The sequence below is a fragment of the Desmodus rotundus genome, chromosome 8, assembly GCF_022682495.2.
Source record: "Desmodus rotundus isolate HL8 chromosome 8, HLdesRot8A.1, whole genome shotgun sequence".
NCBI lineage: Eukaryota > Metazoa > Chordata > Mammalia > Chiroptera > Phyllostomidae > Desmodus > Desmodus rotundus.
Genome location: NC_071394.1, coordinates 94846167 through 94868319, shown reverse-complemented (window position 1 = coordinate 94868319; position 22153 = coordinate 94846167). Strand labels below are relative to the sequence as shown.

Sequence of the window (22153 nt, the reverse complement as noted above, 5' to 3'; positions counted from 1 at the left end):
AGTCAGGACACGTGCCTGCATTGCAGGCCAGGTCCTCAGTAGGGGGCATGTGAGAGGCAACTGATCGATGCTTCACACATGGATGTTTCTCTCCCTCTCTTACCCTCTGTCTATAAATAAATTAAAAATCTAAAAACTAAAAAAAAAAAAAGGAAACAGCACACTTTTTAAATATATTTAATACATTCATAAGACTTCAAGTGAAAAACATATTCATGCTACAGGTTTTCAATCTTCCTTGGACAACACAAAAACAGTGCTCAAACTGAAAGTTTTAACAAGAGGAACATGAAATCTCATTTTGACACAAAGACAGATTAAATATGAAGTAAAACCAACACTAAACTAATCCAGCACCAGCAGACTTCATAATCCCCATCCTACCCCACTCCGGACCTCGGACAGCTGCCTCCTGTTCCAGCATTTCTCCTTACCTGCCCAACTATTTGACATAAAAAATTACACATTTGGAGGTATACCGCTGAAGGAGTACTACAATGTGCTTTAAAAAAGAAAGAGCAGACCAGTTTGCTGACTGTGGAGAGGGGAACAAGACTGGGTGAAACTTAAAGCAGTGACGAGACAACCGTGGGGCACTGGTTCGGGAGCCCAAAGGCTACACGAGGGACCAAAGATGCCAAGAAATATCCCAACATTACTCACAAAAGAAAGACTGTGCTAATGTTTATGAAGAGCTGATAAAGATGCCACGAGAAGATATTTAAGTTACAAAGTTAAATACAATACAAAACTGTATGTACAGTATAACCTCAACTCTGTAAAAACAAGCTGACGAAAAGTAACCCTAAAAAGGGTTGAAAATTCAAAATGCTAAGTTAGTGACTGTGTTTAAGTAGTGTATCTACAGTGATCTTTTTCTTCCTTTTACTTTTCTGTCCTTTCCAACATCTTCTCTACTGAATTGTTTAGTAACTTACCAAAAAGGAAGCCTGGGAGAAGTACTGAATGGATTTAAGCCTGGCATATAAGAAAGTGTCTGCACATCTACAAAACTGTAAAACAGCCCAGGCTGCTCTCTGAATCCACTGTGTGGGAGCAGTAACTTCCCAGAGCTTATAGTGGGGCTCAGCCTCTCCTCCAGCCAGGTGCAAAGTGTCACCAAATCCTGCCTGGGGAAAAATGCTGAACCAAACAGAATGCCATGGATTGACAAAAAGAAACAGAAATAGCCACACTTGGCAATAACCTACTTACAGTACAGTAGTCTCTCCTTAATACTAGAGTTAAACAAGAGGACAGCTATCTTCTCCTATGTTCTGTGCAGATGTCGAGTTTCAAAAAAGCTATCATCACAGTAACAGTAAAAACCTAACCCTGGTTTAGAAACAAAAGCAAAACAGCACTGTAACAATAGTGAACAGAGAAAAGTACGAATATTAGAAAATTATAGAAAGTACTTTATATAAAAATGATCCCGCTTTTTTTTTAAATAGGTCGATTTCAGAATGTTTAACTTTATGAAGGAAATGAAAGTTAACATATTAGCACAAATACCCCAGCTATAACTCAGCTTCATTTTCATTTCACAGGTTGCCTGCCTTACATGAACATTTTCATAGTGAAGAGTCACAATTTTGCTACTGAGTGCCACACGCTGTGCTTCGACTCGTGCTCCTTCCCGGCTGAGCAAAGGGTGTGAGGACGCCCAGCGGGCCACCGCACAGAATACAGAACGCTTCATAAATCTGCGTGTCATCCTTGTGCAGGGGCCATGCTAGTCTTCTGTGGTCGCTCATATTTTAATACACGTGCTGCCGAAGCGAGCACAAAATGATTCCCTTTAGAACATTTATTTGCTGTACACACTCTAAGGTCCCCTGTTTCCCACCCCCTTGAAAAACAGGGCAAACCCTCCAAATACTTCCTACCAAAGTATCCACTGGTTTGTTCATTCAACAAACACTGGTGAAGGCTCATAGTGTGAGAGGCACTGGGGTCTCAAAGAGGAGACAGATTTGTCCCAGCTTCAAGGACATCTCAGTCTTCTCAGGCAGGAGGCGGACATGTCACCAACCACAGTACAGCAATTAAAGCAGACGCCACTGCTCTCCTACATTCAAAGAATATGCTGCAATTCTCACTGAATTACTTATACACAACGGTTCTTACACAGAAACTTTCCTGACTTACTAAGAGGCAAAAATACAAGTACTTTCCCTTTATATACACTTCTAAAGAGGGCGGGCATTACATTTTGTGATACTTGCCCCTAATCATCACAATACCTAGTGAAGTCAGTTAATTTCTTTTAAGCAAGGAGCATTATTTACTGCAAGAATGAGACACCTTGAAACCGAGAAAAAGTGACCAGTCCTGTATCTAGATCAAGACTAGTCAGTTCCATCAAAAGCGAAGACTCAGAAGGGCAAATTAAAACCTTCAGTCTCCTCAGCCATCCGCTGATTTTCAATATGCTCCTGTGTCAGCCGCTCCAGGTCTTTTCTCACATTCGGGTGGTCTTCCAGATCTTCATAGAGTGACCTCACAATGTCCAGTCTCCTGTAATCCTCAGGCTTGACTAGGCTTCGGACAACCTGAAGGCATCGCTCTTTTAGAGTATACACTGTAAGGGCAAAAAACCGATCTTCAGCAGCAAACTCAGGCAGGCCTTGAGACAGGATGAGCAAGAGCCTTTGCAACCATGGCAATTGTATTTACTACAGAGAGACCTCACTTTGGGCAAAAAAAGTGAGGACATGTGTCGTGGCAGATGTAATGTAATGGCCCCAATGGACAGCTCATGGTGTTTGTCACCCTGTGTAGTAGCTTCCCCTTGAGAGTGGGCTGGGCCTGCAATGTGCCTTAAGAACTAAATGTGGGGAAGGGACGGTGTGGCAATTTTGGGTCTAAGCCTTAAGAAAGCCTGGCAACTTCAGCTTTTACCCTCTCGGAAGCACTGAGCTACCCTGCAGGAGAGGCCTCACACAGAGGGACAGGCACGGAGACTACATGGGAGAGAAGCCCAGCCCTCAGCCAACCTGCCAGGAGAAAACAGCCACACCGATGACCACCATGAGCAGAATGACCACCTAGCTGAGGTGGCCCGGACCGCAGGGTGATGAACAAATCAAGTGGCTGTTGTAGTTTTGGGGTAGTCTTCACAAAAGCAATACAAAACCAAAATGGTGTATAATTTGATTTTGGGAGAAATGAAATCTAATTTTACTCTCTGAACTTACTCTTTAAGGCAGGGGTGTCAAACTCATTTTCATCAGCAGCTACATCAGCCTCACGGTTGCCTTCAAAGAGCCAAATCAAATTTTAGGACTGTATAAATGTGACTACTCCTTAACTGTTAAGGAGTTGAAACTACATTCGGCCCTTTGATGGCCACCGCAAGGCTGGTGTGGTCGCAGGTGAAAATGAATTTGACACCCCTGCTTTAAGGGTATCCCACGAGGCAAAATTTACTTATCGACTGTCATTTTTATATACCCACTTCCTTAAAAGAGGACCTATATACACGTATGTGTTTGAACCTTATGAAGTTGCAGGAATTTAGTGTTATTTGTTTAACCCACAAGAACATCAGTTGCTTAGAGTTCAACCTAGTAATTGCTTGAGGTTTTATTTTTAACAATTTTTATGAATTTATTTGAACCAAACTGACAACAACTGCCAGGAAGCAAAATCTCAATGGATTGAGATTGACTCCCAAAATCACTTGAGTTTTAGACAAAGGGTACACTATGATGCTAATGTTTAATTCAGTGATTTTTTTTTTTGTAACCCCTGATTAGCACTGTGAGTTTGACTGGGTTAAATGACATTAAAAGATACAATATTAGAAGCCATATGAAGTAGCCATGATACATTGCCCTGGCTGGTGTGGCCCCAGTGGATTGAGCACCAGCCTGCTAACCAAAGGGTCGCGGGTTCTATTCCCAGTCAGGGCCCACGCCTGGGTTGTGGGCTGGGTCCCCACTAGGGGGCACATGAGAGGCAACCACACACTGATGTTTCCCTCCCTTTCTCCCTCCCTTCCCCTATGTCTAAAAATAAAGAAATCAAATCTTAAAAAAACAAAAAATACAGTAGCCATGATATCTCATTCTCTACGCCTTGTTCTTCTCCTGAGACTCCAGGGCATAATTCTGCTCTAAGGCCAGGGAAACAAAATGCGTTCATAATTCTACCATCAGATATTTTAATTTAGCCCACCTCTGACAGGCCCAAAGAGCTTTTGAGACACCACAACACCTCTGCTTACCTACAAATATATTATTTCCATTTTATCTGTGGTGGAGAATAGGACACAGAATGGCCGAATACCTTGCCGAGCACCAAGCAAAAATCAGTAAGGGCTTGGCTCCTGCAAGTGGCCTTTCTTCTACTTGTTGCAGCAGCCTGGTCTTTTTGAAAAGTAAGATGGAACATCAGTACCTGGTAGTGTGATGTTGGCAAAAATAGGCTGTCCATCCACATTGAGAGAGGGCACAAATAGTTCCGTTTGGTTAACCAGAAGCCCATCATATGTCCCGGCATCTCGGAAGAGCCAAAGGTGACCTGTCAATACAAGCAGAGGCTGTTCAATAGCCACACCCCTATTTCCTGCATCTCCCTGGACTGACATTCTGCTTAACTATCATACAAAGGCTTTCCAATATTAGCTTGCTCAGTCCTCACAACAGGTTCATTTACACATGAGAAAATAATTCTGAAAAAGCCAAGTGACCTGCTCAAGCAACAGGACTAGTAAATAGAAGAGCATGTACTTGAGGCTCCAAATCATACCCCTATCTTCTAACATGGAGACAAGCAAAGTACATGCATTGCAAATCACACCAACACTGCAAAGTAAAAGAAGAGGAGGTCACTGACTCCTCAAATCTGTGCTTCTCAAAAACAAGAAGGTGCAAACATCATGTTGGGAGAAAGAGAAAGAAGCAAGACAGAGAGGGTACATTCTGCAAGAACAGATGAAACTAATCTATGATGTAAAAAATCAGAAGACTGGTTGCTCTGGAAGGGAGGGGAATGAGTAGAAAGAGGGAGGAGGGTACTCTCTGGGTGATGGAAATGTTCCAATCTGTAACTTTAATTAGGTGTTTACATTTGTCAAAACACATCAAACTCTAAGATCTTGCACATTATGTAAGTTAACCTGAATTTAAGAAACAAATGCATCACATGCAAAAGACAGAGAAGAATAGAGGGGAAACCCTCAGGCCTACAATGTTGTTTAAGGAGGGGGGGAGGTACCTCAGAATAAATATAGCAGGTGTTCCTGGGGCATAAACTTACTTGACGATTTGGTGGTAAATTTTAACGAATGTAAACTGGCTATTTTTTTATTGTGGTAAAATGTACATAACATGAAATTGACCATTTACACCATTTTAAGTGTATATTTCAGTGACATTAAGTGCATTCACATGGTAAGTAAAAATTTTTTAATATTTTATATTAAATCAGGCACAGATAAATTTTTAAGAATACAAAATTTACACAACTTTCTAGATAAAGTAGGAAACTTTCCTGGAAGAACGGTGTTCTTCCTCATTAAATATTAGGGAAGTTTGGTGTAAAAGTTTAAGAGGCATTGAGTATACCACCCTCAAGGAAAAAAGATCCATCAGGCTCCTCTCAGGACGGTTGTAAAATGTTTATTCATTTAAAAAACAATTTATATTTCAATTACAGTTGACATTTAGTATTATTTTATAATACTTTCAGGTGTAAAAGCATAGTGGTTAGACATTTATATAATTTGCAAAGTGATACCCCCGTAAGTTTAATAGCCACCTGGCACCATACACTGTTATCACAATATTATCGACTATATTCCCTGTGCTGTACTTTACATCCCTGTGACCATTTTGTAACTGCCAGTTGGTACTTTCTAATCCCTTCAAGCTTTTGTACCCAGCCCAACTCACCTCCCTTCTGGCACCCACAGGTTTGTTCTCTGTATCTATGAGTCTGCTTCCATACTTGTGAAGATAAAGTCCCACGAGGACTGCTTCTCTTCTTGAAAACCATGGGAAGATTACTACCTCTTTAGGCAATAAGGCCTAGTTATGGGTTATTGCAACAGCTTCCTAACTGGTTCCTCAACACCAGTCTTCCTCGCCAAACTACGTTGCAACCTGAGTGAGCTTTTAAGAATGTAAATCTGGCAATGTCATGTCCCTGCTAGAAACTCTGAACGGCCCCCATATCCCTAGGTGTAAAATCACCTTTAGGGCTTCCTCCCCCACCATGCCATACCCACTCCTCCTTTAGCCCTCTTGCCTAGAACTGCTCTCTTGGTTGGTTAGCTCCCATTCATCCTGCAGGGCTCCCTTTCTTCTCTAGGAAGCTCTCCGTATTTGAAACCACACGTGTACACTCACCACCACCACCACCCCCATCCTCGCCTCCCCTTGACTGAGCAGATAGATGCCGGCTCCAAGCTCCAGCAGCCCGCTGTGCTCCGTTCCTACCGCAGCAATTTTGACATTGGCTTGTTCTCACCTGTTTTTATGCATTCGTCTGTCTCCCCACTAGACTGTATTCTCCATGCAGGCAGGGCCCCTACGCGGGCCTGGCCCACTGGGGTCATTGGAGAATGTGAGATTCTTCCATTCACAGACTGAACAAATGGGCATTATGGATGGAGCGCTTCTTTTACAACTACCAGTCGAAGGGGATTGGGGAAAAGTCACCATCAAATTCAAATTAATCAGTCTTATAAAAAAGAATGCTCTGCCACTTAGTAGCAGCTTCACCTTGGATCTGTCACTATCTCTCTGGGGCCTCAGTTTCTTATGCGTGAATAATAATAATGACAACAGCACCTGCCTCCCCGGATGATGGAGGGGATTCGATGAGTTGGTGCCACCGTTGCTGTTGCTATCAGGCCTAGAGCGCTGGGCAGCGCGCTGGGGACGGATCAGCAGCGGCGGGCAGGCGCTCAAGCAGCGGAACAAAGAGGGCGGTGCGGCCGGGCCGCGAAAGGGCGACCCTACCTCGGTAGCTGTGGATGCGACGGCCGGTGCCCGGCGGCAGAGTGGGGTAGGGGTGCGGTTCGCCGTCGAAGTTGAGCCACAAGGGAAGCACAACGCGCGGGCTGCGGTTGCAGAAGATGACCTGGGACGGCTCGCGGGAATTCACCGAGCGCAGCACCGGCCGTGGCTTCCCGGCCTCCATCTCCTGCGCGGCGTCCGCTTCCTCCTCCCGGGACTCCTCCTCGCCGCACTCTTACGGGCCGTACTCCTCAGCGCGCGCCTGGGCTACCGCCAGGTTCCCGGCCTCCTGGGCACTACCTCCCGCAGCCTAGAGAACCCGGGACTCCGCGCCTCGGGATTCGCTGACGCACCGAGCAGGAAGGGGCGGGGCGTGCGTGCTGGTTCCCGGGCAGGCGTCTGTGCGTGCGGACGAATACAGCCACAGGCATCTCACCTCAGTGACGCGGTGGGCGGTGCTAGGACAGCCCATTCGCCGGTTCCCCTGGAAATTGGGTCGTTCACTCCTGTTAGTTTCCCGAGCTTCATTCATTCTAATAAGACCTCATAGTTTTTACCATACTCTCCCTACCATCTGCGCTATTATTTACTAGTAAATTTCTCATTAATCAAGATGGTCCCCATTTTGGGTCACAAAATTAAAATTTTATACAGAAGAGTATAATAAAGTTAAAATTTTCCCTCTTATCCCAGTTTCCCTAGCCACCCAGAAAAAGTTCCTGGAGACAGCAGGTATCGGCAGCTTTTTGTTCTTCCTTTCAAAGTTATCCTATGTATATGCAAGCTATTAAACGAGTTGGATAAGAAATTTTATATCATTACCACCAATAGAAATTCATTCCCTTGCCATAAAAGAGTACAGTGGAACTAAGTTCAAAGAAAACAAAACAACAGTTAATAAATTATCTACTGTCTGTTAAAAGCTCTGACACTACTCTTGGTTTAAAAGGATTAGCCAAGTGTTAGATGTTAGATGCCAAGTGTTAGTGGTCAAATCAACTTTCTCCTGAACATAATCAGAAAGTTAGCCCTGGCTTGTGTGGTTCAGTGGATTGAGAGCCAGCCTGCAAACCAAAGGGTCGCTGGTTTGATTCCCAGTCAAGGCACATGCCTGGGTTGCAGGCAGGTCCCCAGTCGGGGGCACATGAGAGGCAACCACACATTGATATTTCTTCTGTCTCTTTCTCCCTCCCTTCCCCTGTCTAAAAATAAATAAAATAAAATCTTAAAAAAAAAAAGATCAGCTAATGAATGCATAAATAAGTCTCTGTCTCCCTTCCTCTCTAAAATCAATATAAAATTAAAATTTCATAAATAAAATGATGAGGCTAAAATCTTCAACTTTCAACTGGCCCCATATCAGACCTTCATCCTTAAGGGCAACTACCATCTTGAGTTTGATGTGTATCTACCCAGGGGATTTCCTTCTAAAGTTATTTTAAATTCACATATACAACTCACTCAAATTGATGTATAGAAGTGAGTTTTGACAAAAAGACATGTTAACTATCACCACACCAAAATACAGAATATTCCATCACCCCCAAAAAACTCCCTTGTGGTCAAACCTACACCCAGGCTTATGCCTTGGCAACCAGTGATGTCTGTCCTCTTTCCCTAAAGTTTTGCCTTTTCCAGAATGTTATATAACAAAGTCATGTGGTTTGTAGCCTTTTAGATCTGGCTTTTCACTTAGCATAATGTGTTTTGAGTCCTCTGCGCTGTATGTATCAACAGCTGATTCCCCTTTATTGCTGAGTGGTAGTCCACTCTCCACCCACCAACTGAAGGACATTGAGTTCTTTCCAGTTTTTAGCAATTATTTGATAAAGCTGCTATAAACATTTCCATGTAAGTTTTCATTTCTCTTAAGTGAAAATCATCTAGGTATGAGATTGCTGGGTCATAGGGGGAGTGTATGTTTAACTTCATGAGAAATGGCTAAACTAGCCCTGGCTGGTTTGGCTCAGTGGATTGAGCACTGGCCTGCTAATCAAAAGGTAACTGGTTCAATTCCCAGTCAGGGAACATGCCCGCGTTGGGGACATGTGAGAGGTAACAGATCAATGTATCTCTCACATTGATGTTTCTCTCCCTCTCTTTCTCCCTCCTTTTCCTTCTAAAAATAAATAAAATCTAGGGAAAAAAAAGAAATTGCTAAACTGTTTTTCCAGAGTGGCTGTACCATGCTGCATTTCCACCAGCAATGAGTGGTCCAGATGCTCCACCTATTTGCTTATGCTTAGAATTATAAGGCTTTGTTCTTTAAAATTTTTTTTTCCATTCTAATAGATCATATAGTGGTATCTGTTGGTTTTAATTTGTCTTTCCCGGCACCTGATACTGTTGAACATCTTTCATGAGCTTGTTTGCCATCCTTTTGTCTTCTTCAAAGTGTCAGTTGTGAGCTTTTTTTTAATAACACTAGGGTTTTTTTTTTTTAAGATTTTATTTATTTTTAGAGAGGGGAAGGGAAGGAGAAAGAGAGGGCGAGAAACATCAATGTGTGGTTGCCTCTTGCAAGCCCCCAACTGGGGACCTGGCCTGAAACCCAGGCATGTGCCCTGACTGGGAATCAAGTCTGCGATCCTTTGCTTTGTAGGCCTGTGCTCAATCCCCTGAGCCACAACATCCAGGGCCTGGAGCTTTTTTTTTTTTTTTTTTTTTTTTAAGGTTTTATTTATGCCCTGGCTGGTGTGGCTCAGTGGATTGAGCACTGGCCTACGAACCAAAGTGTCACTGGTTTGATTCCTAGTCAGGGCACATACCTGGGTTGCAGGCTGGGTCCCCAGATGGGGGTGTGCAGGAGGCAACCACAAATCAATATTTCTCCCCCCCCTTCTAAAAATAAAATAAATCTTTAAAAAAAAAAAAGAATGTCAAAAGGCAGGGGTGGACTAGATTCTTTTTTAAATTGTCTTACCTTTAAGTTTTGTGAGCTAATCCTAACTTTTGGACAGCTTTTGTACTGGCTAACTTTTCTCCAGAAAATAAACTTGAATGCCCTGATCCAACCAGATTTTCTTGTTGTACAAGCTACTTGACAGCCACACTGCCTTCAGAAATCAGCTGTATTTTTGTAGTTACTAATGGCACCTTCTGCCAACTGCCGAAGTTCCCTAATTCCCATTCTCCTCAGGCAAGTGGGGACAAACACTTTTTTTTGCAGGCAACAGTATGAAACTGAATACAAATCCTGGAAAGGAGCCTAGAGATGAACAATAGGCTTTCTATCCACTTAGTGTGGCTTATGCTAAAAAATAATGTTTGCGAACATGTATTTAGCTTTATGAAATAAAGGTAGAAAAATTCAAAGTACTGAGTGACTTTGAACTTTAAGTGAACTAAATGTATCTTAAACAAGAGCAAGATGACAGAACTGGGTACATCTTGAATGCCAAAAAAAATCAGTTTCCTGTTTTTCTTGCTTCTGAATCCAGTTCAAGCTTGGTTTTTAAAAAGATTGGAACTTCCTTATTAAGAAGAGATTTGTGATCTCTTTATGTCTAACAGCTCACTGATTCAAACACCTTAGTTTTTCAATAAATATGTGAATTAGTGCTGGCTGCTGTGGCTCAGTGGATTGAGTGCCAGCCCAAACCAAAAGGTTGCCGGTTTGATTCCCAGTCAGGGACACATGCCTGGGCGGTGGGCAGGTGCCCAGTTGGGGGCATGGGAAAGGCAATGGACAGATGTTTCTCTTACATGTTGATGTTTCTCCCCTCTCCTTCTCTTCCCCTCTCTCTATAGTAAATAAATAAATAAAATCTTAAAACCTCTTACGAAGAGCAGAGATTTTTCATATTCAGCTAATTTCCCACTCAAGTTAGAAGACAGGAAAAATCCTTCCTAACTATCCTTCTTCAGAAATCATTAAGACTTTGTGAGGAAAGAAAGAGAAGCACATGTCATTAACTTCCCTACAATGTCTAACATGTGAAGGAGAAAACGAACGTTGCTGAATTTTTCATTATGGTAAGATGAATGAGTTCAATATGGACTCAGAAAATCTGGGTATATTTAACCTCTCTGAAACCTACCCATTCTCTGTGTAGTTCAAATCAAAACGACTATCCAATAACATCTAGTTAAAAACAAAAACAACAATGTAGCGAACATAGGTTAAAATGTAAAATATTAGCCCCAGCTGGTGTGGCTCAATGGATTGAGTGCCAGCCTGTGAACCAAAGGGTCATGGGTTCCATTCCCAGTCTAGGGCACATACCTGAGTTGTGGGGGACAGGACCCCAGGAGGGGGCGCATGAGAGGCAACCACACATTTATGTTTCTCTCCCTTTCTCCCTCCCTCCCTCCCCCTCCCTAAACAAAAATAAAATCTTAAAAAAAAAAAAAAGTACCTAATTCTTGATCCTGTAAAGGCCAGGGTGAGATACTACAATAAATTCAAGTGGTTGTTAAAAACACTCTACAGATGAGTTCAATAACGTTAAAAAAACAGCACTTACCAAAGCAAAGGATGTCAGTTTTGTCTCCATTGTAAAATCCTGTTTTTAAACAAAGGTACTATTGTAAATAGTCTTCCAAAGGTCTAAGCAGGTGTTTTCTAATAGTACAAAGCAGCTTGAGCTCTCTAAGTCAGTCAGTTCGATTGGTACTTACTGATTACCCACCTTCTACAAGGTACCCAGCTGGGTAATATAAGAAAAGGCACCCACGTATATTGTAGGATGCAGACACCAAATTGGAGAACAATTCATAAACCCAGAGCTGTAGTGTTAGCATGAGAGGGACTGAGAAAAGGAAAAGGACAGCGCTGAATAACTTCTATGTAACTGTGTAAGCCTTTAGAAGAAGGTTGGCACAAGTTTATAGCAAGCTTTGGATTCTAGAATGAAAGGTTTCAGACTCCTCTGTTTACACTATTTGCTTTAGAAAAGTAGACATTTAGCTTGTACCTTACAAAACCTGGTTTTAGAATCCTGGATCAAATTGTATGAATGCTGGTATTGCAATAAACTGTGAGCATCACGCCTGATTCAATGTTGTATTTTTATTGGAGAATACACAATGTACCCACAAAGTAAGCACTTGGCAAATGTCTGCTGAACGACCAAATGATTCCCAGGATGAATTAGTCAGCTCAAAGTCCAAATATGGGGGCTCTGGCTGGTAAGTTACCTAGGCTTTGATCAAGCAGCTTCCCCTGAAAGTGTTATGTTAGAATAATAACCTCACACATCAGATTTCTGTGGAATATATGAGTCCCATCTCTAGCTCCTCTCCCCACCACAATCACAGCAGTCAGATAAAGTTGAGGAGTTTATTAGTGAAATATCAGAGGCAGGCAGCCCAAATGACAGAAAGAAAACTGAAAATGTCCCTTCAAGCCAAGTCAGAGCTTGGCCTTGACCTCCCCAGGACAATAAAGTGGCGTTAACAACATTCTCTGGCAGCCACCTTGCCAGGGCATGAGCATCTCAGGCAGGACTGTCTGCCACCCCCAAACAAAGGTGGGGAGGAGACAAAGACTGTTTATAAAATCAATGCAGAGGCAATGAAAACTGTAAGGAGAGTTGGAGAGAAAGAAAGTGAGAGGTGGGGAGGACCTTCACAAAGAGTCCCAGGCTTTTGGCTCTGAGTGTCTCAAATACATTGACCAGTAGTTCTACAAAATGTTACTGAAAAGGTAAAATGCCTAATGTTTTCAAGAGTTCCCCTGGACTTCGCCCCACATGCCATATCACACTGTCAGATGTACATGGCAGAGCCCAAAGGCCACATTATTGAAGAAAGAAAAACAAGAATAAGCCCTGTTGTTCTTTAAGGAGAGAGGAAGGAGTTGACGGCTGCTGAGACCTTTCCCACGGAGGCCTGTGTTCTGTAAAGCAACTTCCCAGCAGCAGCCTGGCACAGTTCTAGGTGAGGGTCTCACCTTTTGTCACCTGTTGAAGGAAAAGCGACAATTAGATAAATTCAAAAGGATTAGAGGGTCTAAGAAAAAAATCTTATTCTAGTTCCTGGGTAGTAAGGAGTAGTAGAAAAGAAAATAGCTCTGGAGTCTCAGAAATCTGGTTTGAATCCAGGCAAGGTACTTAACTCCTCTCAGACTATTTCTGCTCCCAGGTTTGTTTTGGCAAGAAGTAGAAATGTGTATCCTCTCTTGCACAGCCACTGCCTAGCCTCATGAGGCAACATCTCGCCCGTCATACTCACCCGTGCTTCAATGTACTCTATTCTCCGTTCAAGGGCTGTCAATTTCTCATTTAGTGTTGCGAGTCTTGAACGACAAGACATATCTGGTAAAAGGAGACTGATGTTCAGGATTAATGTCATTCCACACACACACACACACACACATGCACACACCTCCTAAACTGAACAAGAGGAATGATATATCATGCTAAATAGAAATGGGAGCTGGTGGACAAAGCAGGGGAGTGGTGAGGACAAGGTGAGAAGGATCTCAGGAGCACAGCTGTTTAGAGTGAGTATGTTGAGCTTTCTACCAAATGTGGCAGTCAGAGAATATGGCCCCCAAAGACGTCCGCACCCTAACCCCTGGAACCTGTGAATATGTATCCTACATGACAAAAGGGAATTTGTAGATATGATTAAGGTTAAGAACACCTTGAGATTCTGGATTGTCTAGAGAAGCCCAATCTAATATCAAGCCCATAAAGGTAGATGAGAAAGGAAGAAGAAAGGCAGAAGACGTATAAAGTGTGAGAGGGACTCAACTGGCCATTGTTGGCTTTGAAGATGGAGGACGGGGGCCGTGAGCCAAGGGATCCAAGTGACCTTTAGAAGGTGGGAAAGGCTCTCAGCAGACAGGCAGCAAGGATACAGGGATCTCAGTGCAACAGCTGTTGAAGTCTGCCAACTACCCAATGAGCAAGAAAATAAATCCTCTCCTGGAGCCTCCAGAAAGAAAGGTACCCTGCTGATATCATAATTTCAGCCCAGTGAGCCAGTGCTAGACTTCTGATCTACACAACTGTGAAACAGTAAATTTATGTGATGTAAGCCGCTACGTTTGTGGTAATGTTATGGCAACAACAGAAAACTAATAGACCAAGGCTGTACGATGACCATTTGCTAGTAGGCAAACTAAGAGTTGCAAGAGAGGGAAAATGACAAGAGGAAGAAAATAATCTCATTAGGGAAGAAAGGCAGAGGGTAAGAGAACAGCACAGACTCATGGAAGCCGTGTTACTACTGCTGCTTGCGGACGGCACTCACCGTTTCATCAGTATCTGCACCGGCCTTTCAGAATGAGAGGAAACACGAACAGCAAATACCTGTGAGGCCAACATTCCATCTGCAAAATTCCTTTCCCACTTTTTCCCATCTTCTTTCACCACCTCACCCAAAATGAAACTTAGATTTCCCCTAAAATAACTTTTCATCTGCAAACTTCTCTAACAGAAACTACTTGACTACTCTTTCTAGAACTGTTCTCAACACACAGGAGAAAGTGTCCTAGGCATGCTAATTATTTCCTACCACTTCCTCCAACACTGGTGTTCAGTCAACTCTCAATAGTCTTCACTTTTTCAGTTTAAAATATCCACTCCAACACACACTCCCACTCCATGATTTAACACTTAACTCATAACCTTCCTTTTCATCTCTCCCCCGGCTGTTCTGCATAGCGCTCTGGCGTCCCTTTGGAGACACATCTTCCTATACCCTGATCTTGCCTCAGTGTTCACTTCATCATGTCCAAATCTGACTCATCTAAACATTCTCCTTCAAGGCTTATGGAACTCTGAGAGATCTTTGTCAGATGGATACAATTCTTCCTCTTCTGTTATTTACCTAAACATTTATGGTTAAACTTCTAATTTGTAAGTTACTTATGTAGTTGTCTTCAGTTATGTGTAGCTTTGGATAATGATTTAACAGACATGAATGTTCACCACTATTACTTAGGAATGCTTTGATAAAGTATGACCTATCTATGAGAGACTATTAAAACAACCATTAAAGCCCTGGCCAGTGTGGCTCATTGGTTGAGTGTCCTTCCACCAAGCAAAACGTCACCAGTTAGGTCCCCAGTCAGGGTACATGCCTGGGCTGTGGGTTCAGTCTCAGTTAGGGTGCATATGAAAGGCAACTATGGGAGTTTCTCTCTTACACTGGTGTTTCTCTCCCTCTTTCCCCCTTCCTTCCCCTCTCTCTAAAAATAAATAAATTCTAAAAATCTAAAAACAACAACAACAAAATAAACAGCCATTAAAAATTAGTAGTTTTGGCCCTGGCCAGTGTGGCTCAGTTGGTTGGAGCGTCATCCTGTAACCTTTGGTTGCAGGTTCAATCCCTGGTCAGAGCACATACCTGGGTTGTGAGTTTTTTTTGTTTTTTTTTTAAAGATTGTTATTTCTTTTTAGACAGAGGGGAAGGGGGAGAAAGAGGGAGAAAAACATCAATGTGTGGTTGCCTTTCGCATACCCCTTACTGGGGACCTGGCCCACAATCCACGCATGTGCCCTGATCTGGGAATCGAACCAGCGACCCTTTGGTTTGCAGGCCAGCACTCAATCCACTCAGCCACACCAGCCAGGGCATGGGTTGCGGGTTTAATCGCTGGTCAGGGTCCTCAATCCAGTGGCATACAGAAGGCAGCCAATCAATACATCTCTCTTGCACTGAAGTTCCTTTCTCTCCCTTCCTCTATCTCTAAAAGCAATGAAAAAGAAAATATGTCCTCAGGTGAGGATAAGGGAAAAAAAAAAAGTTTTTTAAATTAGCAGTTTGGGCCTGGCCAGGTAGTTCAGTGGTTAAGAGTGCTGTCCTGATACAACAAGGTTGTGAGATTCATGCTCAGGGCACAAACAAGCAGCTACCAATGGATGCATAAATAAGTGGAACAACAAACCTAAGTTTCTCTCTTTCTAATATCAGTAAATAATTTTAAAAAATAAATAAATCCTCACCCAAGGATGTTTATTGATGTTAGAGAGAGAGAGAGAGAAAAAGAGAGAAACCTCGATTGGCTGCCTCCCATATGCACATGCAGCCCAACTGGGGATTGAAACCACAACCTAGGTATGTGCCCTGACCAGGAATTGAACCCGCAACCTTTTGGTGTATGTGGCAATGCTCCAACCAACTGAACCACTTGACCACAATAAATAAATTGGAGCCAGGTCTGGCTCCAAAAGAAGCACCTCAGAGCCCTCCTTTTCCTGGATACGCTGCCACAACTACCCATCAGGACCAAATCTCGTTCAGTCTGGTTTTTAGAAGCTCAAAGGCATGCCATCTATGCTATTCGGTAACAGCATGAATGTTATCACAGACAACCTGTCATTTCCCATAAAAAGAGCTAAAATTATCCAAAGTAGCAGGGTGGTGAGAGGGAGGGTTCCTTCCGGGATGGCTGTTCTGTTCTAGCTCTGGCAATCTGGCGATGAGTCAGAATCCAGGAACAACACGACGCTAGTGGCTTACATGAATCAGCACTGTTGAGAAATATAAAATGTTGAACTCCAGAAACTTTGGTTATATTTCAGATCCCATTAAATACACACTGATTCTACCAAAACACAGGGAAAGCAACCAGCAGCTGAACAAATGTGAAATCAAGAGTACATTTATATTTACATTATCACCAGACTTTAACCGAAAATGCCAGTTGTCCTTGACAGGGTGTTTGATGCTGTATACAGTAGTCATCCTAAACCACAGAGAATGTGTCCCAAGACCCCAGCAGATACCTGAAACCAGATACTACCAAACCCTATATACGAGTATACTATGTTTTTTCCTATACATATGTAATTTATAAATTAGGCACATAAGAGATTAACAATAACTGATAATAAAATAATTATAGTAAGTTATATGAATGTGGTCTCTCTCTCAAAAATTACCTTACTGCATCGTGTTCATCATGTGACGATGTGACATGATACAATGCCTACGTGAGATGACGTGAGGTGAGTGACACAGGCACTGTGATGTGGCATGGGCACGTGACCATATGTAACAGGCCCTTTATGGCTTCTCTGTGGGATACCAGAATTACTAGCATTACTACTCTAGTGCTTTGGGGCTATTTAAGTGAAACGAGGGTTACTTTAATGCTGTGATACCGCGGCGGTAGCTCTGGTTACCTTTCCAGCTGCTAAGTGACTAACAGGCAAGTAGTATACGCAGTATAGACATGCTGGGCAACGGGAGATGATTCGTGTTCTGGGCAGGACAGAGTGGGACAGCAAGAGATTTTATCACATTGCTCGGAAAGGCCCCAGGCCCCAAATTTAAAACTTATAAATTGTTTTTTCCCCTGGAATATCCCATGTAATGTTTTCAAACCATAGTTGACTGCGAGTAACTGAAACTGTAGAAAGTGAAACAGTGGGTAAGGGAGGACAATTATACACATTATAACTGCTGACAAATGCCAGCTACCTACCAGACAGCTCCTTCTATTAACTATTATGCATAAGCCTTAGCCTGCAAAAGTCAAGTCTTTCTCTTGAACTGTTTTGCAGGTAAGTCTTATTTCTCCAACAAAATTCTAAATTTCTTAGGAGTGACTACTATGTCATTTATTAATTATCCTTTCCACAGCATGTGACACACAGCTGGGCCACAACAGGCACGCTGTATCTGTTGGCGAAATATAAAAATTGAAATTTAAAAAGTCACATTCTTGATTTTTTGTTATACTTCTCTGCACATATTAGCTTTAGGACCAGAAAAAAAAGTATAAAAGTAAAAAAAACCTATCATCTGTTACAACCTATTTTTGGAAACTTCACCAATTCCAAGTAGAGAACAGCCTTAGCGTTAGGATGCTATCACTGCTGTATGATTTGTGTGTCCTCCAGTTCGGGTGGTCTTCGCATGCTGAAAGAGAACACCACGAAGAGCCCGGGATGGGTAGCTCTGTTGGTTAGAACACCATCCTGCTACGTCAAGGAAGGTTCGATCCCAGGTCAGGGCACATATAAGAATCAACCAATGAGAGCATAAGTAAATGGAACAGCCAATCGATGTTTCTCTCTTCCTCGCTCTCTAAAATCAGTAACACAGGCACACAAAGACATTGTAACTACTCTCACCAGCTGCAATCACAGGGTAAAAGCTGTTCCGAATGTCATCAGCTATCTTGTAAAAACAGTTCTCTTTCCAAAGCACATAGCCAACACACTCTCTGTGGTCAGGGTGAGGACTACAGGATTGCTGCCATCTTCAAAGTGCTCCAGATGCCTCCTTGAAGTAAACTCCTATTAAATCTTGGCAACACCAAATCATATTATCATGAACTCCATGTCACACAGATACAGATACATATCAGAACTAAGGAGTTACGCTAAGGACTCAGAATGGAAAAATGCATCCCACACACACTAATCCCAAGTCATACAATGCCAAGATAATATACTCAAGCATAACCTTATGATTTATCCAGTTTCTCAGTCTGTTGACCTTTGTCTAAACTGTTGTATGGTGATGTCAGTCTTCACCAGCTTTATACCTGGTAAGTTAGATTGCTTAGTGTTTAATCTTGCTTCATAATTCTGCTCTTACTTGATATTACTTGTTCTTTTTAAGATTTTTATTTATTTTTAGAGAGAGGGGAAGGGAGGGAGAAAGAGAGGAAGAGAAACATCAGTGTGTGGTTGCCTCTCACTCACTCCATACTAGGGACCTGGCCTGCAACCCAGGCATGTGCCCTGACTGGGAATCAACTGGCAACCCTTTGGTTCGCAATCCAGACCTCAATCCACTGAGCTACACCAGCCAGGGTTAATTGTTCTTTACTTTAAAGAACAAAATCACTTCCCACAGAATCTTCAAAAACCACTCCAAACATCAGGCTATTGTCATCACGTTAAGGGAGAATAATAGCCTAAGCTAAAGGAAGCCATTCTTCTGGTTCCTAAAGATTGGAATTATGTGTCTATTTCCTCAGCCTAAGACTTGGTGGAAATCTTGAATAAAAAGAAAAGTTTTTATTCTTTCTAGTCACAAAATGTGACTCACACACAAAATGATAAAAATCTCAGAGCAGGTATTTCTTTGCTATTAAAGAAAAAAAAAAGACATTTCTCCTCTACAAATACTAAGCTCAACCTCCTTCATTTTCAGTCCGTCCCAGGACTCACCCACTATGTAAATTTAGAGGGTGTAGTATGTCAAGAAGACTTGTGTCAATGATAAATGAATGTGAACTAAAAGCTTCTTAATACAATTCAGTGCTCAAAAATGAAGACATTATATTACCAAATCCAAATTTGGAGGACTGAGATGCTAGAGTACTTTTACATTTTGAAGAAAACCCCAGTTTGACTGTTATTTTAGATGTTCTATAGACTGAACTGGCATTCTTAATACTCTACCTGGATATTCTGTGTGTACATATAAGATATTAATGCTTACCAGATGACTGAAATCTTTTAATTCTACATTTTCAAGTTAAAACTTTACAAGTCAGTGACTTTTTAAGCTATTTTTCACTGCCTTTCCAGACTAATCCAAAGCCATGATCCTGTCATCATTCCATCTTTCCCCCGGCAGGCAATATTTTGGTTCCTCTTACTTGGTCCTTCTTCTGAGGGAATGTTATGAGCAAAGAATACTGTAACAAACCCCCTAATTATTCAGAAAGCGGAAGAAACCAGTTATGAAAACTAACACTGAAAGACTCTATGTGGAACTTTAAAAAAGAAAGTCTCTGAGGAAACAGACTCAGTATCAGGGTAAACAGGTCAGTATTTCTCAATGTTTTCAGTTCATTAAAATCAATGAGTGTAGCCTCTCTGAACTTGAGTCTCCTGTCTCCAAAACCACTTATCTTCCACTAAACCATGTTCCTTCACTCACGTCCTCAACAAATTTCAGGAAACTTGAGATCTATGATTTCTTGATATCATTTCCTAATACAACCTCTAGCAAGTTACGTGTGTGAATGCGGATTATTGACATATAATATATTTATACTCTTCTGTTCTCTCAATAATACAGCCTTCACCTCCATTCCCCGGTGAGGAAATCCACCGTACCAAGATACATCAAACTTATAACCCTATACATCTTATATGTAAGTACATTAATACAAAAACGATGTTCTAATTTGTTCTTAAGTTATTATTTCACCTTCAAGCTAGAAATTCTTTGACTACAGGAAATTGTGTTCTGCGTCCCCCACAGTGCCTGAGAGAATCTTGCACTGAGAACTAGTTTCTCTTGCTAATGCTCTTTAACAAAATTCACGTTGCGTCTCTGGAACTCATCAGTCCTCTAGCTAGAAAATAATACATTTTAAAAATCTTTCTATACATCATTCCCCCTACATCTTAATTGCTTACTGTTGCTGAATTCATTGAACAGAAGCACACGAGCTGGAAAAGGACCACATACATATGTCAGGGGTCCCCCTGCTCCGGCTGCCCGCGGATACCATCCGGCCCCAGCCCCGTTAGGAACCAGGCCGCACAGCAGGAGGTAAGCTTGAATGTAATGCGCTTGAATCATCCTGAAACCATACCCCCACACTGATGCATGGAAAAATTGTCTTCCACGAATCAGGTCCCTGGTGCCAAAAAAGGCTGGGGACCACTGCTATAAGTCATCCTTACACTTTGTGATTACATAAGTCTACACAGTGCCCAGTTCTCTTAACACCTGACGAAAAGGGATGGGTGTTTCTGTTGCAGGCTCGCTGTCCAGAAGGATACGGAAAAAAGACTATCATGAGCAGGCCATGCCTAGGTAAGATTTTGCTAGAGGCAGACACAACACCTACTGCCAGCTAGATACTAGCAATACAGAGATTCCCATAGCTTTACACGATCTGGACCTTACCTCTGACCTCATCTCCTACCACTCTCAGCATAGCAAACACATGAGACAAGAAAGGACGAACAGAAAAGGCTGAAGGGCGAGTAAACGGCATGGCGCTAAACAGTTTCGACTGAATCCTGAAGGAGCTGGGGAACCGTCAAGGGTCTTTACACAGGGCAGCGACTCTGCCACAACTATGTTCTGGAAGATGTACTCAGAGTGCAAAGCAGGAATTGGATGAAAGTGGAGCACAAAGGAAGCCGGAGACTATGGAAGACGCAGAGGGTGGATGGGGCTGCCTGACGCGTCAGGAAAAAGGACTTGTTAATGGATCCGGAATGATGGCAATAAGGCCCATGAGCTCAGCGCGGAGCAGGATAACCCTACAGGGACTGGCCAGTGGAACCTGAGGGTCAGGGAGAAAGGAGGAAGGTGGGGCCTGAAGGAGGAAGCGAACTGCAGCAGGAGCCGAGGGCTCCCGGAGAGAGCCCCATCAAAGCTTCTTAGCGCCCCGGCCAAACTGCCTCCGAGGCCTCCCTCCATCCCGCCTCCCGCTGCTCGCCCGCTGACCGAACGAGTTGAGAAAGTCCGCGATTTTCTTGATGCTGCTCGTGATGAGCTCAATGTACTCTCGATTCGCCCAGTCCTGGTGAATTTCCCGCTGCACAGGGTCCTCCTGTCCAGCCATGGCTGCCGCCTAAGGAAGAACAACTGCGCAGGCGCCCCAATCCTCTAAGACGCCCCTGCGCCTGCGCCGCCGGCGCACACCCACGTATGGGCACGCACGAATCAACTGGCATTGTTTGCGCCTGCGCGACGTCACACCCCGGTCGGCGTCTTTTTTTTCCCGCTGCCACGCCCCTGAAAACTGTCGCCTCAATGCTGACGGAAAGAATAGAGTGCGCACGCGACGAGAGTTCCCAACTCTCCACAATACCGGGTTCCTGGTGGTTTCGTTAGGGGGAGCGTGAGTCCGCTTCCCCCACCCTCTTCAGCCGCGTCAGACTCCTGTGTCGGCAACATGTTGGGTATAACCGATTAAACCACATTAAGTAATTAATAGGCTCATAAATAGCTGGTCATACTGTGTAAATTTACAGAGTCCCATCAGAAGGAAATTTGTAAATTAATGGCAAGACTTGTTAAAAAATTCAACTTTTTGACCTAAATATTTCATTAAGAAAATCGTAGAAAAAGAAAAATCACTTTAAACACAAAGATACATTTTGTAGCATTAACTATTAAAAAAACAAAGAGCTTGGCTGAGTGGCTCAATTGGTTGCAGCATTCGGTACTGGTGGGGGCACATACAATAGACAACCAACTGACGTTTCTCACAGGTGTGTGTGTGTGTGTGTCTCTTGATCAATGAAAGCATATCCCAGGGCGAGGATTAGAAAAAAAAGGCCTTGGCTGGTGTGGCTCAG

At 42.9% G+C, this 22153-nt stretch overlaps 2 protein-coding genes and 1 non-coding gene across 3 annotated transcripts; all 3 read right to left on the bottom strand.

The window, feature by feature from the left end:
• Nucleotides 1–161: 161 nt before the first annotated feature.
• VHL (von Hippel-Lindau tumor suppressor) lies at nucleotides 162–7393 on the bottom strand. Its single transcript, XM_024556676.4, has 3 exons — nucleotides 6972–7393; nucleotides 4405–4527; nucleotides 162–2584 (listed from the first exon to the last, which is right to left on the bottom strand). Exons 1-3 carry the CDS (start codon nucleotides 7150–7152, stop codon nucleotides 2379–2381), a joined length of 510 nt encoding a protein of 169 aa, XP_024412444.3. The 5' UTR covers nucleotides 7153–7393; the 3' UTR covers nucleotides 162–2378.
• LOC112301336 (U6 spliceosomal RNA) lies at nucleotides 1683–1788 on the bottom strand. The gene has a single exon (XR_002974477.1). It is a non-coding gene; the product is annotated as a U6 spliceosomal RNA (small nuclear RNA).
• Nucleotides 7394–11959: 4566 nt separating the features above from the next.
• On the bottom strand, nucleotides 11960–21454 carry BRK1 (BRICK1 subunit of SCAR/WAVE actin nucleating complex). The gene is made up of 3 exons (XM_024556703.4): nucleotides 21297–21454; nucleotides 13143–13225; nucleotides 11960–12871 (listed from the first exon to the last, which is right to left on the bottom strand). Exons 1-3 carry the CDS (start codon nucleotides 21412–21414, stop codon nucleotides 12845–12847), a joined length of 228 nt encoding a protein of 75 aa, XP_024412471.1. The 5' UTR covers nucleotides 21415–21454; the 3' UTR covers nucleotides 11960–12844.
• Nucleotides 21455–22153: the final 699 nt, after the last annotated feature.